The 14867-nt window shown below is 48.8% G+C and overlaps 1 protein-coding gene across 1 annotated transcript in view; it reads left to right on the forward strand.

Annotated features, from left to right (window-relative positions):
- Positions 1 to 1356: 1356 nt before the first annotated feature.
- SMAD6 (SMAD family member 6) overlaps positions 1357 to 14867 on the forward strand; it is a gene marked incomplete at its 5' end in the record, with an annotated part of 37336 nt that continues 23825 nt past the window's right edge. Inside the window, 2 exons of the mRNA XM_010012225.1 lie at positions 1357 to 1413; positions 3170 to 3247. Of these exons, the coding sequence (XP_010010527.1) occupies positions 1357 to 1413; positions 3170 to 3247 (135 nt within the window). The remainder of the gene's footprint in view (positions 1414 to 3169; positions 3248 to 14867) is intronic.

Consider the following 14867-nt stretch of genomic DNA (forward strand, 5'->3'; position numbering starts at 1 on the left):
GGCGCTGGCGGTGGTGGTGGGAGCCTGAGAAAGGCCTTGATGCCCTTTTCCATATGTGTTTGTGTGATTCCCGGTGGAAACCCTCCGTGTTCATGTGGGTGATGCAGCTGAATGGCGTGGAAACGCCTCAGTGCTTGGAATTGGCTGATTATGGCAGTGAGTCTGGCTCTAGTGTGGGACCGACCCACTGTGCATTGCACAGGTTGGGCTGTGGTACCCAGACTGGGACATTGGCACCGTTGTTTTTTATCGGGAAGCTCTTAAGGGCCTTGTGAGAAGAGCACCTAGATGCTGGGGAGCTTTCTTGTTTAGGGGAGGTGAGGAACCTTTTCTTGAAAACGGTAGGTGACCACAGGCCATCCCAGAGCCATCACATCAGTGATGCTGAGGTGGTTCTTGGTGAGCTAATCCGAGCTGGGCTGAGTGCTTTTAGTGTGTGGGAACTGAGGAGCACACCCTTGTTCTAGTAGGCTGGGGTCAAGGTGATGCCATTGACTCCTCAGTGAAGTCAGTGTCTGCTCAGTGCTGGTGCCATGGTACAGCCCAGCTGGCTGCACAGTCCTCAATTTTAGCAAGTTATAATTAAAGAAATGCGTCACCACCGTAATTCAGAAGGAAAAAAACCCTCTAACCAGAGCACGAAGTTGATGGAGGACCTTAGTCAGCCCTTTGTGTAGTCTTAGCTCTTTACAAGGGCAGCAAGAGCTTGGTAGATGACCAGAGCACTTCTAAGGACTTGCTAAACTTTAAGCCCATGACTGCTGATGTGCTTGGAAGCTTTGCTGGGTGGAGGTCAGGGGGAGCAGGGTCATGGGGGACCTGGTCTCTGCCTCTGAGCCCCTTGAGAGCAAAGGGGTTGCTTGGGATGGACCAGAGTTACTTTGGTTGGCTGAAGCCAGTCTGGCCCCTGGTGTCGGGCTGCATGTGCCAAGAGAGGAGCATCTTTTTACCACCCAACACATTATATCAGTCCTTGTAATGTGTTTGGGGAGCTCTTGTAAAGCCCGTGTGTGTTTGAGCTGTGGCTGGAGGAACATCTCCCAGTGCGGATGATGAAAGCATCATTCTTCGGGAGCCACGTGCCATTTTGTGTGCTTCAGGTTGTGGGTGCCCGCACAGGGCAGGGGGTGTAGGGGGGAGCTGCAGCACTTCAGTAGTAAAACCCCCTTTGAAAGGTCAAGGTGGAACCCGCATTCTTCAAAGATTTGGAAAACTCTTATTCTTGAGTTGCTTCCAAGTGCGTTTCCTTCCACTGGGTGTTTACAACCTTGGAAGAGCTCCTGCCCTGACAGAGAAAGCGCAAGAGTTTCGTTGACAAACTGAGCACAGCACTAACATTAAGTTTTGTTTTTGCAGAGTCTCCACCACCTCCCTACTCTCGGCTGTCTCCTAATGATGAGCAAAAGCCACTGGGTACGTGTTTTCTCTCTTTTGATCTCCCGGCCCTTCTTTCATGGCGCAGTCCTGGTGTTGCTTCTAAGACATCCCTACGTGGCATGTCAGGCAGAAGCCAACAAGTCAGGGTTTTATGGCTGCTCATTATTTGTGAGCAAGCATCAGCTGATGGGTTTAAGGAGTAAATGGATGTGGGTTTATCAGCTCAAATTGCCATGTAGACACATGCAGATCTTCCAAAATAACATGAAGCTCTATTTTTAATGAAGCTGTAATGAAAGGTTTCCAGACATCATGTTTTGTCTGCGTGGGTAATCTGCGGGATGACGGAGCGCAGGGGGAGTGGGAGCTCCTGGGTGCCATTTCCATACAGCCTTGTCTGCATCACGGAGGAACCACCTATTACCCTTCCTCTGCTTATTAAAATGAGACATAAACTCTTTGAAACTCGGCGCTGTATAATTTCCGAGTGCTGGTTCATTTTTCATGGGGAATTATAAGTGTTACTTAAAATGAAAGCTAGGGAAAGTGGCTTGCTTGGGTAGGCATGAAGGGAAGGCTGCTGGAGAGCCTGGCAAATCCAGCTGTGGATCCTGGTCGTATATGGTGCACATGTTGTGAATTGGCATCCCTAACCCTGACCATCCATTCTCAGCGCCCGCTTCTTGCTCAAGTAAATGGGAAGCAAAGACATGGGAGGGAAGGGAGGAATCCCACATCCCTTTTGGGTGTCTTGCCAGGATTGGTGCAGCAATGGCTGCATCTGGAATGTGAGATTTCTCCCTTCATCCCATAGTCTGTAGCTCTGATTTAGAGGGCAGATAATGACTGAGGTGAGTCGCTTTCACTTGCCATCAGGCAGGGACAGGGAGGAGACAGGCAGGATTTGCCAGGGAGATAGCAGCGGGGCAGCACAAGTGCCTGCCTGTCCCACCCAGCCCTTAGGGAAGGCGGGAGCTGCCCAGTGCCAAAGGTGAGTCCCTGCCCTGCCAGGCCTGGAGCTGCCTGCAGCTGCTCATGTACCCACTGTGCACGCACACTTGTTGCAGGGACCAGCTCCTTCATCACTGCAGCCGGTCTGGGGCACACGGCAGGGACCACAGTGCCCTGCAGAATAGTTTTCTGGTCATATGTGGGGGTTTTGTTAGCTGTGGAGGCAAAAGAAAGGAATTGTCCCTTCCTGTGCTCCCCCTTCCAAGTTAATTCCCTTTAGAAACTGCTTGTGCTGCAGGGAACGATGATAGCGAGTGACACGTGACTTTCTTAAAACAACAGCCTGGGACTGAAATTTGCTTCACTGGCTTGTTTGATTGGAAAAATAATAGTTAATCTGTGAGCAAACAGTTGAGCACTTAATTAGAGGGGTGTAAGCAACAGAGAATAACAAAGACTCTTAACTTGTTAAAACAAAGTTTCCTTCGCTTCAGCAAAGAGGAAGGAAGGAAGGAAGCAAGAATAAACAGCTTCAAGAATTTTAATGGTGATAATTAAGTATAGTAACTAGGAGTTGTTTAGAGGCTTAATGTAACTTTATCCAGTAAGCACCAAGTTCCTACTTGTTTGATCAACTTAACTGCAGTTATTTTTGTGGTCGAAGCAATTCAGAGTTTGCATTTGCGTGGTAGAGGTACAAAGTTAATCGCTGCTTTCTGGCCCAGTGGAGAATTCCTCTTGGGGAGGTGGTGGGAAGCTGAAGAGCCAGGGGTGCTCACGTAGCACTTGGAAACGCAGGAGGACTAAAAGTGCCTTTATTTTTCCCCCTTTTTTCTCCCAGATCTATCAGATTCCACGTTGTCTTACACTGAAACAGAGGCTACAAACTCGCCCAACGTCACGCCCGGAGACTTCTCAGGTTGGCACACATGGTCGGCACTGGGGAGCTCGTGTCTGGGGCTGGATCATGGGACAAGATGAGGGGTTGTGGTGCTGCTGTTGGTTTACATGCTTGGTGTGAAAAGAAGGAAAGAATGAGTGGATCTTTCAGAGACATCCGCGCTCTGCGGGTTGTAATAAGATGCTGTTCATGGGATGTGTGTGCTGGGACATCTGGGAGGTGGCCACTGAGCCATGTGTGTCCTCTGTGGAAGCCACCTTAGACGTGTGGTGGTGTGGTGCGGGGCTTTACCCCATCACTGATTACATGGCAGGAGCAGCGAGGCCGTGTCAAGTGATGCTGCTTTGTGGTGGTTCTTGCTGAGTCCGTCCAGCTTGCATTACCTGTTGTGTCCCGGCTCTGCTTTCATGAGCAGGGCTCCCAGCTATGGTGCCATTGAAGCTCCTGAAAAAAAACTTTGCTTAATTAGGTCCTGGTTCTTGCTCTGCCCCACCCCTGCAACCTTTCATTCATTTAATGGTGCTCTGTGAGGCCTGGGGTGGTTTTACCTGTGAGCAGGTAGAATTGGGGCTTTCATTTGCTTGGTGTTGGGCTTTGGCTGTGTTGATCCTTTCACATCTTTCTCCTCTGGGGTTGCATCCCAGGCTTGGGGCTGGCTGCATGGGGTGGGCAGGAAGGACCTGTCTATAGGTCTGGGTTTAATTTCTATGTAAGAAATGACCTGGTTAATGGTCTGAGAGCTAAGATGGAGATGGACAAATCTTCATCCTGGTGAAGCCTCATGTGCCTCCTTCAGTGGCTGGGGTGGGCTTTGTAAGTGGGGTAAGAGTTGGACATGTCAGTGCTGAGTTGCTGGATTGCTGAGCCCATGGATGGGATTTACTGCTCTCTGGGGGATGTTATAAATGGATGGTGGTGGAGGGGACCCTTTGGGTACAGCGAAGCCATGGCTTCATAGTCGTTATCCCTTCTCATTATCTGCCTGCAAGAGTTTGTCTGGTTTGGTGAGACCTGTGACTTCCTTGGGATGTTTAGGCCAATCCCACCTCCGCAGCACTCGAAAGAGCATTTAAGCAGCGTGGCACCGTGGTGTCGTGGCATGGTGGTGCTTCCTCCAGGGATTCTTCCTTCTCCTTCAAGGTCCTCCTGCCACCGCACGCTGAACGCAGCGTGCCGACCTGCCTTGCTTTTGTTGTGCTGCCAAGTGTCCATAGCAGGGGAACGATTGATAGCCAGGAGTTGGATTATTCAGGGTTGCACTATAATAAATAAGTGTTTGCAATTCCTAACAAACGTTCCTCAGGCTGGATACGTGTCTGTAAAGCTCCCCATGCCCATGGCTTTTACTGTAACTTGATAATTGCCATTAATTATAGCAGCTGAGATGGAAAACTGGGGTTCCTGAGGATGTAATGAGTGAGTTTCTCTCACAGCGGAGTCCTTTATGGGACATCTGGTGGGTTTTCTGGAACAGAACAGAGATTTTAACTTTTACTTGAACAATATGATGATAACATGTGACTGAGATTGGGCTGAAATCGGATACTCCTCTCCCCCTGTGTAGTTTCCAATGGTGTAACTTTTAATAAGAGTCTGGGGCTGTCTGATTTATTTTTCCCCAATGCTCATGATTGCTGAAAGAGGATAAGAGCTTTGCTGCAGTTAACCCATACTTGTCATCACAGGGAGCTAAAAGGAAAAAACCCACTCGGGCTCAAGTCTATCTGCCACATTTCAGCTTGTTTATTCTCCATTTCAACTTACTTAATAGGTGTGCTTGAAATGTAGGCCTGCACAAACGATACCCAGAGCATGTGGTCTTCCCTGCCTCTTCTTGTGTGTACTCAATGTGCATTTAACTCCCGTTCCAAAAATAAGTACATTTTGGATCTAGCATCAAGCCACTGCTATTTATTGCTTCGGCTTTGATCATCAAAAAGGCTTTTCCTACTCAAACCACAAAATTGAATTTGGGATAACAAAGAGAACCATTCTTCTACTGTTACTTGTTTACTTGATGAACTTCTAAACAGGAAGTTTAAGCATGAAGACGAAAGATCACCTCTGTCATACATATGAATTAAAAAGAAAACCCCTCTTTTTGAAGTTGACCTTTTCATGGCTATGATACTGTTCTTAAACAGGGAAAAGTCTTCCATGAGATAGCAGGCTTGCTGTAAGGTTTGGAGTAGCAGCCAGTGCTGACTGGAAGCACACACTGTGAATAGTTGTGCAGATGCAACCTTTAGTGTCATGGACTGGATTGATGGATGATACCCCAGAGTCCTCTTCATCTGAGGTTCAAAGGATCTGGGTCATGAAATGAGGCTGGCTGTCCAAGGATCAGTGTCCAGCCACAGCATTTCGCTCAGATTGGGGATGCTCCTGATTTCCCAGTGAGGTACAATGGCTTGGGAAAATCTGGGTGGGTGGGGGAAGCACTTGGAGGTGTTTGATCCCGGAGTTCCCCTCTTCCAAGCTCAAGCAGTGTCTCATTGAGGCTCGCAGGAGTACGAAGAGGGGCTCAGCCTTTTCCTCATGAGACGTGTTCCTGCAGACGTGTAGACCTGGGGAGCAGAGGTGAAGAAAACCTGTTGTGGTGGGAGTTGCACTTTGAGCCCATGCGTGCCCTGGCCAGGGTTGTGCTGGTCCCCCGGGTGCCGGCAGATCCTTGGCCAGAGTCGGTGTCTCTGTGGCTCCCCCGGCTGGAGCCGGGGAAATACCAGGGAAAGGGCAAAATCCAGCATGGCAGAAACAAAAGCTCAGCCCCGTGACTCATAATTGGTGGAACATTTGTAGTAATTTTTTTTCCCTTCCCCTCAGACTTGGCTCCTCTGCTGCGTGCCAAGAAGCTGCTGTACCCGTTAGACTTGCCAGGCTTGTAGAGAGAGGGCTGCACCGCTGCTGCTGCTGCGGGAACTGGTTCAGGACAGTGGGGACGTGCTGGAGCAGATGCTGTGGGCTTTGGGGTTGCCTGCCTTCCCCTAAACCCCACAGGGCTGCCACTCACCTTCCTTGGGAAGGACCCTGGGATAGCCCTGTTCCCGGTGTTCCCTTTGAAGGACCCTGGGATAGCCCTGTTCCCAGTGTTCCCTTTGCACAGCATGCTGCACTAGTCTGTTTAAAAGCTCTATGAATTCCTAGAAGCAGCAACCAGAGCTCTTGAGAGTGATGGCATGAAATTCTGGAGGTCCTAAGGACCATGCAGGAGGGGAAGGGTTGAGTGCAAGTAGGAGGGTGGAAGGTGGTGGTGGTGCTGCTTGGAAGCCTCCCATGAGCGTCCATGCTGACTTGATCATTGCTCATGGTCACTGCAGGTCTGGAGCAGCTTGTCCATCCTCTAGAGAGGACAAAAATGTTAGGGCAACGTTTTTCTTTGGAGCAATAATAATTAAGGATGAGTCTCTAGCTGTAGAGGGGTAGTGATGGGTGCAACTCATTGCTCACCTCCCCAGCCACCATGCAGAGGTCCCACACAAGATGAGTGTCTCCATAGAAGATACTTAATGAAGACTGTGCCTGGAGCAGTCAGTGCCAAGCTCTTACGATAGCTGTTTTTCCTCAAAATGAGCCACTCATCACTAGAGCCTGTCTCATGTGTCCCTACTTGCCTGCTCGTTACTCCTCGCTTAATTGGGAGTTATACCAGCGTTTGCACAGAAAATCTCATTGTTCATATGGAAATGCCTTTGTGAAGGGATGGTGCCTGCAAGGCTTGAGCCCTGTGTGTGGAAGGGTTTTCCAGAGGGAAGGGGCTCCTTGTGTCTGTGTCTAGTTCTGCGTCCTGCACTTGGTCCTTCTGCATGGACCAGCTGAGCTGGTGCCTGGAGTTAGGGGATGCTCAGCACTGGGTGGATTCAGACAGGAGAAATGAGGGTGACTTGGTGCTGGGTGATGTACCCAAGCAGAGAGAAGTGCTGTCAGGGGATGAGTGAGAGCTGGGGAGGATGGGGACAGCAGGGGCTGTTAAAGGGGAGGTTGTACCAGCAGCAAGAGGCTTTGCAGGAGGCCAGAGAAGATGGTGCTTTAGATTTTCCCCAAAATACTATTTATTTGTTTTTACTTTGAAATCGATTCAGTTCCCATGTGATAAACTCTTCAAGAGTTTGAGTTCTGGTGAACCCATTTGTAGCTGGGAATGTGTATCTGAAAGAAGGGATTGTGGGTTGGTGGTTTGTTGGAGGAGTGAGTAATTCTTCTCCACACTCAAGCACTGGGGAGCAGTACCTGAGAGTAGAAGTACACATGTGAGCCTGTTCCAAGCAGCGTTGCTCAAGTCTAGGAGATGGGGGGCTCCATGTAGAGATGAGCTCAGTGACTTATGCTGAGTTATTCCCACGAAAGTTGTTGGAGGATAATTGTGAATTAACAGAGAGAGGAGGAAAAAAAAGAGACTGAGACTGGGGTGAAGCTTATTTAAATCATCCTGGACTTTTCCCAAGGCCTGGGAAGGTGGAGAAGTTGCTTACAGGGCAGTGGTGAGACTGGGGGATGCTGGGTTTGGGAAGCAGGGTCCCTGTACCCCTGAAGGGAGGAGGAAGGCAGGACCATGCCCGTCCATCCCAGCTGATGACTCAGCCCTGCTGAAGCAATGCCACGGCTCTGGAGCAAGAGCCTGAGGGTTTCTTCTGCTTCCAGCAATATTTAGGATGAACTTCAGGAAGCATATTTTCAAACCCACTGAATGGAGAAAGTGAACGTCTCCCTTCCTCTCCCCCCAGAAATAACAGACTGCAGGGATTTATGCTAACAAGGAAATTTATGAAGATCCTGTGTGTTAGGAGTAGGAAAAAAAAAAGAGGAAGCCTATTAAATATGTAAGGCGGATACGTGTGGAAACTGGGCAAACATTTGCCCTTTCCAGATTTGGGGAGAGATTGTGAAATTACCTGTTAATAGGGGGGAAAAAGGGATATTTTTCTTATTAATAGGGCAGCAATTTCTTCTGGGGGTGAAATGTTGGTTTTGCACATTTCTGATGATCTCCTTTGGCTTTGGTGTGTCTCAGTGCTGGGCTCGGGGTGCCAGCTCTGGGGGTCTGACCCAGCAGCACCATGGAGCCTTTTTGTCCTTTCTTTTCCCTGTCCTGTTGCAGAGCATATCAGTTTAATCACAGACAGATGTTTATTTGGGCCAGTAATGGTTTTGGTTTCCTTTCATATTTAACTTTAGGTTTGCTGGCGTGCCCTACCCTGCACAGTCTATAACAATCAGGGTTTGGCTAAAAGCTGCTGTTGTTGGAGGAATGAGCCTGTTGCCAAGAGCTGCTACTTTGATGCAAAAAAATACATCCTGGAGGTGCTTTGTCAGATGTTTTTATATTAAACAGTTTTCCTCCATAGCTTTAGTTTGCCAATGGGAAATAAAGTGCATCTATTTTCCGATGTGCTTCAGAGAGGAATTCTTTGCTTGGTGTGAAGGTTTTTCCCCGTGTGGCCATGGTCAGCTGTGAATGTTGGAATCCCCGTTGGAGAGCCTGACCACGCAGCAGCATCCTTCCTGATGGATGGGAGAACTTCAAAACAATAACCCAGCGTTGCTTTGGGTCTGTTCACGTGCAGCTTCTGGCCCTGCCAGGGGCTGACATCAAAGGCAACTTTGCAGACTATGGGGTGAATCATGGAATTAATCCCTGAAAGGGAATGTGGGGAAGCTCTTGAGATGGCATCAGGGCCTGTCTCTTTCAGAGAGGTGCAGGTGTGCTGTTTTATTGTACAACAAATGTCTCTCTGGGTTGATGATAAAGCCACCAGAGCCTGTAGGTTTAGAGGAGGATTGTGGGTTTCTCTGCATTGTGTTTGTGTTTGCCACTGTGGGTGGCTCCGGTGGCAGCTCCTGGGTTCAAACATCCCTTTCTTTGGGAAAGGGAAGCAATCATTGATTCTGCAGTTGGGTCTGTAGGTCCTTGTCTCCAAAGCCTGTTGGTGGCAGCGCTTCATCCACAAGCAGTGTAACCCAGCAGGGAGGACTCCTCTTGGGTTGTTAATATGCAGCTGAAGATGCTGTCCAGAGCATTGAAGACTGAGCAGATACACCATTGCTTACCAACTGAAGAAGCAGCACCATGGGTCAAGGCTGCAGGAGATATTCCCTGTATGTGGTTGTTTCTTTCCATTAAAACCCTGCAGAGCAACCCATGTTTGGCCATCAAACCCAACAGCTGTAGTGTTGAGTTCTGAAAGAGCTCCTCGGATAGAGCTTGTGGGTGACCACGCTCGGGTGGCGATACACCTCCGTGTTGCCCCCTGTAGCCAACATCCCATCTGGCAAAGCAGGAGAGGTGCTGGCAATCCCGTTCGGAAGGAGGGTGGAATTCCAGCAGTGACTGTGCAGCTGTAGGAGGGTTCCTACGGCAAGTGACACCTGTTTGTAAGAACACCTTGTGGCTTATGAGCTTGCAATGTGAAGCTTTTGGTCTCAAAAGGAGTTCAGAGCTGAGCCAGATTTGTAACGTGGGGAGGGGAAATGAGTTTTGTGACGGGTGAGGGACCACTTGGGAGCTTGCTGGAGATGGGAGAAGTGACTTGTGCTGAAGGTCTGCTGAGGAGGGAAGTAAAAGGTGGTTCTGAGGCTTTGCATCCCACACAGCAAGAGAGCATCATCACCAGCCTCCAGAAATACTGTTCTTGAGGAAGGAAGGTATCTTCTGAACTAGGAGATGGAGGAATGTCCCTTGCAAGAGCAGTGCTGTTCTCCAGCACATTGGTGGTGCCAAGTGGTGAGGATGGGAGGAAGCTCCTGCAGCATCTTGCGTTCAGCCGGGGCTGCTGTGTCAGAGCATCTTTAGCTGAAACATCCCCAGTGATGTTCTTCCTTTGAACTGGTGAAATAGTGGTGGACCCCCTTCTTCCCATGTGTTTTTCCTTGTGAGAGAAATAAGGACAATCAATCAGAGCTAGTCCAGAAGGAGGAGATAAAAAAAGCAGAACTAGCTGCCAGAGCCTTGGGATCATCTGTCTGGAGTAGCACAGACTGCCTGTTGCACAAGGGGTGGAAGAATGTTGTCTTACCAATATTTGGTCCCGTGCCTAATGCAGGGATTAAAGCTGCAGGTGATACCTCTGCGTTTGCGTGTGCACACCCAGCTCCTGGCTCAGAGGGAGAATGCGTGGATGTACCAGTATTTGGGGAGCACCATTTCCTTGTAGGCAACACACTGAATTTCTCAGTGTATTTTTGCAGAGAAGAATTGCCTTTTCTTTCCCTCCCTTACCTGGAACTGGGATGGCTTTTCACAGCTAGCTGGGAAGCGTTCAGCCTAGAAGTTCTTGGAGTAAGTACAACACCCAGATAAAATATGGTTTTGTCTGTGGTTCATTGAGTAGTTATGATGCTTGGCTTCGAATCACAGGGTAATCGCATCTCCAAGCACCTAAGCATCACACTTTAAAAAAGAAACATCAGGAAGTAAGCAAGTTACTTAAGAGTAAATTAGTTTAACCTTTGTAGCCAAAACATTACATTCTTGCACCCTATTAGGAGTTGGATACAGCTTTCTAGGTAGTAAAAGTTCTTTTGATGTAACTCACGTTGTCTTTTGAACAGTGTGTATCTGATGCTGCATCTTTGTTTCAACTTTGCTTTTTCTCTGTGCCTGTGTTTTACTTTTCAAAGGGATTTGCTGAATCCTGGACAGAGAGTGTTTACTTCTGAAAATGTTTTGAAGGAGGAATTTTGGCTTCTTACAGGGACCTGTAGAGAGAGGCTTGTATTCACAGTTACAGTAATAGAATTTTTTCTCCTTGTGGCACTTTGATGAGCAAGAGGTGTTTATAGGCTTGATTCATAACCGAGTTACTAAGGTTTTCCACGGAAATAACTTATTAAATCCGTGGCGTTCACTGAAGCGATTGAAGTCTGTAGATTAGCTCTTCATCAAAGGCACCTCCGTTCCTGGGCTCCAATACCTAACTCAGCATCTTACCTCTGGAGGATGCTCAGCCCCAAAAGGGATGTGTGGTGAGGGAGCTTGAGACATGTTTTAGTAAGAAATCAAAAAAGAAAACCTCAAGACAAACTGGAAAGAGGAAAAAAAAAATCCTTCAGGAAAAACATCTCCCGTCGTTCGGAGCCGCTGATGGTTAAACCTGGTTTTCTGGAACACTGCTTATTTGTGTGGATTTTACTTTGCTGCTCCACAGCCGAAAAGTACATCCCTTTCCTGCTGCTGGCTGGGCTGCTGCAGGCTTTGAAGTGCCTCGAGCCCCTGGAACCGCAGGTTCAATTTACTGGCAAAGGAGACTCAGCTCTTTGTCCTTCCCAAGTGCTTGGGATCGGAGGGGATTAGGCACGCAGCTGCCGTGATTCCCAGCCCTGCTGAGCATTGCTGTGTGTCCCGGGCTCTGGGAGGGAGGAGAGGAGCAGAGAAGGCTGCCTCCCTGTCTGTGCAGGGATCAAGGTGCCCGGGGGGGGATTGAGAATGAGGAGGGACATCAGCTTGTCAAGTCTCACCTTGCTCACAGGGCATCGGGTTTGGAGAGTGCTTGTTCCAGCAACAGGCTCCACTTGTTTTCCCCCCTGTTTTAGGCCTTTCCCTTGGTTGATTGCTCCAGAAAGTGGGTGTTTAGCCTGGAAGAAAGCATTGCTACAAGGGGCTGAGTGCTCAGAAGGGGAGGTTGATGAGACATTGTGCAATGTGCTGCCAGCACTGGGGAATGGGCTTTGGATGCTGAGAACTACTGAATTCCTGTTTGTTGTTTTGTTGGTGGGGGGTTTTGGTTGTTTTTTTCCTTAAGAACAAAACCATTTTGCATGGAAGTGCCTGTCTTGGCTGACCTCTTCCAGAGTTGCTAAATGCTGACTTGTAATGGCCTTTGCAGCTCCTGGGGCTGGAGCAGGGATTAAACAGTCTCCAGCATTGCAGTGCTGGAACATGTTGCTGTCCCGCTGCCCCCTTCCTGGAGGTGCTTATCCTCTGGGGAGAAGCTGAGCATTGCTCTGGTTCCTTATCCCAGGCTTTGGCTATGGGAAAATACCTGCAGCATCTTTTTACTGTCATTGGGGGTTTTCTACTGTGTAAGTATTAACTCTGACAAGACCCAAATTCCCTCACACAATACAACCTGTTCCTACCTCTCCACAGGAAAACAAACTTTGGCTGGGAACAGACAGGCTGTGACGCTTCTCTGTCCACTTGACATTTTGCATTTCAGGGCATAAAAGCTCAGGTAGAAAAGCCTTTTACTTGTGTTGGCTGGCGGAGGAGTTGGAGGCTTCATCCTGCTGCAGGGGTATGTCTTGATGCAAGGAGGGACCACACGAGGGATACCTGGGCAGGATTTCTCACAGCAGCACTGCAGAAGGGTTCGAGACACAACTGTGTCAGTTTTATCTACATATTCCATTAGCTGGAATGGAGCACGCCAGCAGAAAGGCTATTTTTCAGCTCTTTCCATTTATTAAGGTCTCATTTGCTAAGATTTTTCCATTTGAGGAGCCAAAAAATGTTAGAAGACTTTTAAGAAAGTGCCAGCTGCTTTATGCTTTCACACATAGTGATGCAAACCACTGTTGTCTGCTTAACAGGAACAAAAGCCCTGTAGATACCTACACAGAGGTGTACCACATGGGTTGGTTGGTGGGTGGTGATAATGCGGTGTTACCTTTAGGTTTATTCCACCTGTCTCTAGAAGGTCCTGGAGCGATGGACGTGCTGGGTTTTTTGCTTTTCTTTCCTTTATTCCCTGTTTTTCCCCCCTTCTGGCTGTTACAAAGCGTGGCCTATTCAGGGGGCGAGTGCCTGGAGCTGCACTGGGACAACGCTCCGTTTGTGAGATCCCGCGCCAGCAAAACACAAGTTTGTCCACTGGGAAGAATGAGGCAGTTGATTCATCTTCCCCTGCGGAAGGGCTGTGGGATCTGGGAGCATCCCTGCCTGCCTCTGTCCCACACTGGCAGCAGGGAGGCAAACACAGGCAGTGGTGGCTGGGAACTCCCCTGGCTCTGCTTTCTCTCACGGCTGAATCAATGACGGTGTGGCTGGTGCCCAGCGGTGCCTTCAGGAGCACCCGGGCTCTGTAGCACACACAGTCCTTGTGCCCTGAGCTCTTCCTGTGGCTTTTAGGTTTGTTACTTATTCAACCCTAAAGCGTCTGTGAAGATGAACTATGTGTTTGGGGGGGATCTCATTCTTTTCCTTAAGATCCAGAGAAGCTATGGCATAACCTGGCTTTTTGCTAAAAGGGAACTATGGAATTGCACTGAGTGGCCCCTTGGCTTGTGCTCAGTGCTCCAGGTTTCTTTAGGGTTCAACGCTTGAAAAAGGGAAACAAATGTGTAAGGGAGTGTCTTTACGCTAATTAAATCTAAGCAGTAAGCAAAGCATGTGGGAAGTGTTGGAGACACTTCAAAATACCACATAGACATAAATGATGCTGGGGGAGGTGACACTATGTGGGGTTGTTCCTGTAGCAGCATCCTCTTGTGCTTGACTTGGCTGATGGTGCTCTCAGCTCATGTCCAGGGGCCCATCTTGGTGCTAAGTGCACACATGTTGCGTTGGTACAGTCTGTGTTGGGATTCTGATGGCGTAAAACTGTTGTGGCCCTCTGGACCTTGAGCAACCTGCTCTCGTGGAGGGTGTCCCTGCCTGGGGTGGGGGCTTGGAACTGGATGAGCTTTAAGGTGCCTTCCAACACAAACCAGTCTGTGATTCTATGATTCTGGTGTTTGAAGGGTATATCACTTTGGCTGTCCTTGCCTATCCAAAAAGAGGATATCATCCATGTAAGTTGAGATCAGTGAGCAAAGCTGTGCCAAGGCTCACAGATAATAGTTGCTGGTACTTATAAAAAGCTCAGGCTCCAAGATATTAGATCTAGTTGGTTTTGTCTAGTGCAACAACTTGGTGCATCCAGCTGTGGAGACAGGGAGCAGATGGGAAAACAGGGAGTTTAGTGTCTCAGACCCAAACTGTCCCTATAAAATGTGTGTCTGCAGCTGCCATTGAGGTCTCAAGCTGTTTGCCATGGCTGATAATGTTAAAACTGAATCCATGAGGTTTTGATTTTGGCCTATTCAATACAAGAGAACTTTTTCTAATAAGGTTTTATGAAGCCCTGAAAACAAGACGACGTGGTTTTGAGGGGGCCATAGACACCTGTGCCCGGGTGCAAGGAGCAGTCCTTCATGGGGAGGCCAAGGGCTTGTTTTTCCCCCCGAGTGTCTCAGGAATTGCTTTCTGAGATGTGCAAAAAAAAAAAACCAAACCCAATCAAGCAAAAAAACCCAACAAAACTTTATGAATCAGCCGGGAAGCCAGTAAAAATTAGTAGTCACAAGCTCATTTCAATAGAAATGGGTTTGCTGCTCTGCCGGCTGCCAACCATTTACGAGACTGGCTGGGTGCCGGGGAGCAGGGTCCAGCACGCTGCATCCCTCCACTCTCCTGCTGCTGGAAATAATTTGTGACTTACAAAAAAATAAATAACACTATTGTGAAGCTTGGTTTATGGTTGGGGCCTGAGCTGGGTGAGGGTGACAGCTCTCCCGAGCTCCAGTGCTTGCAGAACTTCGGTGGGGACTTTTCTCCTCCGTCTCAGGGGGGTTGCTGTTGGGTTTCCTCAGTGCAGGTGAGGACACTGGGTGGGTTTTGTATCCCTGGCATGCTCAGTCTGCCCACCAGTGCAAGAGGAAGAGC

This window comes from Nestor notabilis, unplaced genomic scaffold, assembly GCF_000696875.1.
Source record: "Nestor notabilis isolate BGI_N333 unplaced genomic scaffold, ASM69687v1 scaffold15693, whole genome shotgun sequence".
NCBI lineage: Eukaryota > Metazoa > Chordata > Aves > Psittaciformes > Psittacidae > Nestor > Nestor notabilis.